General features: G+C 31.1%; 1 protein-coding gene across 1 annotated transcript; it reads left to right on the forward strand.

The window, feature by feature from the left end:
* Positions 1-1,684, forward strand: LOC122004058. The gene is made up of 2 exons (XM_042558999.1): positions 1-341; positions 1,355-1,684. The coding sequence occupies exons 1-2, from the start codon at positions 7-9 to the stop codon at positions 1,371-1,373; spliced, it is 354 nt and encodes a 117-aa protein (XP_042414933.1). The 5' UTR covers positions 1-6; the 3' UTR covers positions 1,374-1,684.
* The last annotated feature ends 594 nt before the right edge of the window (positions 1,685-2,278 follow it).

A 2,278-nucleotide genomic window follows, 5' to 3' on the forward strand; every position in this document is an offset into this window, starting at 1 on the left:
ACGACCATGTCCATGCCTGTTGGCGCTCCACCGCCTCCTCATCTCACCGGATTTTCTACCGCTTTGGAATCTCAATCTCGCGTTCTGCCGTCGTCTCCCCACTGGGCTTTCGAATCTCGCATTCTGCCGTCGCCTCCATCCAAAATCTTCTTGGAGATGTTGAACAAAAGATCGAGCGTTCAAGGACACATGCCAGTTAATTATAAAACTCCGAACTTGTCCAGAAGATGCAGCAGAAAATGCCCCGAACTTGTCCAGAAGATGCAGCAGAAAATGCCCCGAACTTGTCCAGAAGATGCAGCAGGATTTGGAAAATGCCAACGAATTAACAAATCTCGAAGGTACGTAAACAAATTGATCGTACGAGCCACTGAAGAATCCATCGGGAATTTGTCTGGAAAATAATGCGAATAGATTGAGCGTATGAGGAAAAGTTGATAGTTTATCTGAACAAACCGATTGAATTTAAAATTTTGATGAGGTTATTTTATAATTTTATTTTTAAAAAAAATATTATATTAGTTAATTGATTTGTTTTTTATTTTTAAATCTCTTATTTAATTAATCCGAATAAATTAAAATAAAAAATAATTATTAAATTTCTAATAATTAAGCGAAACTATAAATCGTTAACTATTTGATAAGCTCTTATAACACTTGAAAAACTTGATTAATTAAATTTTTCGATTGAATTAATTTATTTTTTGATCAGTTCAATTTATTTAATTTTTATTGAAAAATTTAATAAATTTGGTTAATTAAAAAATAATAATTTATTTGATTTTAATTTAAATTACTTCGATTCAATTTTAACTGAATATTTAATCCTAATTTTTCTTGTGATTTACACGGTATCCTTGGTTTCAAGTATTACCTTACACGCCTTTTCTCTTGAGTTACTTGATTCTTGTTAATATCAAATATATTCTTTGTTTTTTTTTCCTGTCAGGCAGACTCTTTGGATCTTAATTGGTAGATGAGTACCCTCCCAATTTAGTAGTAACAGCTGAGCAATCCATGTAGAATCAAATCTAACAACTTAATTAATTGAAATTGAACAAACTATTGTTTTAAAAAATAAATAAATAAATATAAAAATATTGATTAATTTGACCTGAAATTATGCTATTATATTAGGGGTGTTTGGTTGATGAGTTTAGAAATGAGAAAATTGAATGATAGTAAAAAATATTATTTGAATTGTGAGTTTGAAAATGATAATTTAGAAATGATTTTTAAATTTATGAAAATCAATCAAACACATGATTTCATTTATATTTTTATTTCTATTTTATTTTACTATCAAAACATATATTGATAATCATTCTCATCGTTTAATTAAACATCATCTCAGTTGCAATCCGATGAATTGACACTCTCTAAGGACACGTATGAAAAAGAACGTCTCTCACCCTCCTTGAAGTTCACTTTTTCAATAAAGAGGGAGACAAAGAAGGTCCGGAGAATGGACAGCACTGATGGGTTACTTTGAAGCTGATGGATGGTTATCGATCGGCTAGAAACAGGCGACGCAAGGTCCAGGAAACTTCCTAAACTGGTATTGTCTGCCTGTCTACCTATGTTAAGGAGGGTGTTTGGTTGATGGGTTTGAGAATGAAGAATGGAATGATAATAAAAAATAGTGTTTGGATTGTGAGTTTGAGAATGATATTTTGGAAATGATTACTAGATTTATGAGAATCAAAAACCCATATAATTTGATGGATTTCATTTTTATTCCTATTTCCATTCCACTCTACTATCAAACTCATACCCATAATCATTCTCATCATTTAACTAAACATCCCCTAAAAGTCATATTGCCTGCCTACCTACATTAAATGTTCGTTTTTCGTGTGCTAATTGTGCTGGTTATTCCAATTTCCATGGAGAATAATAGAATGCTAATCGCTTTCACGAGGCAAAGACTGATCATCTGAAATAGATCTGCAAGGTATTCAATTTCAATGATCGAATAATTAAGCTAAGTGATCATCTTTTGTTCGAAATTTAAATGGAAACGAGAGAGGTGGATAGAAAAGGTCACGGATGGTTTCATAATGTATCATAATCATTGAAGTTGTAAATATATGTATCCATCAAAACTCTCTCTTTCAGATTTCAGATAGATGCTTAGTTCGTCATTAATAATTAAACGAGTTTATTGTTGATTAGAAATCTATTGGCCAAATGTACTTTGAATCGAATTAAAATATTTAAAGACATGGATTGGCATATCTTCTAGAAAAATATCTTTTTTTTTAACCATTATAAGGGA

Source organism: Zingiber officinale, chromosome 7B, assembly GCF_018446385.1.
Source record: "Zingiber officinale cultivar Zhangliang chromosome 7B, Zo_v1.1, whole genome shotgun sequence".
NCBI classification, from domain to species: domain Eukaryota; kingdom Viridiplantae; phylum Streptophyta; class Magnoliopsida; order Zingiberales; family Zingiberaceae; genus Zingiber; species Zingiber officinale.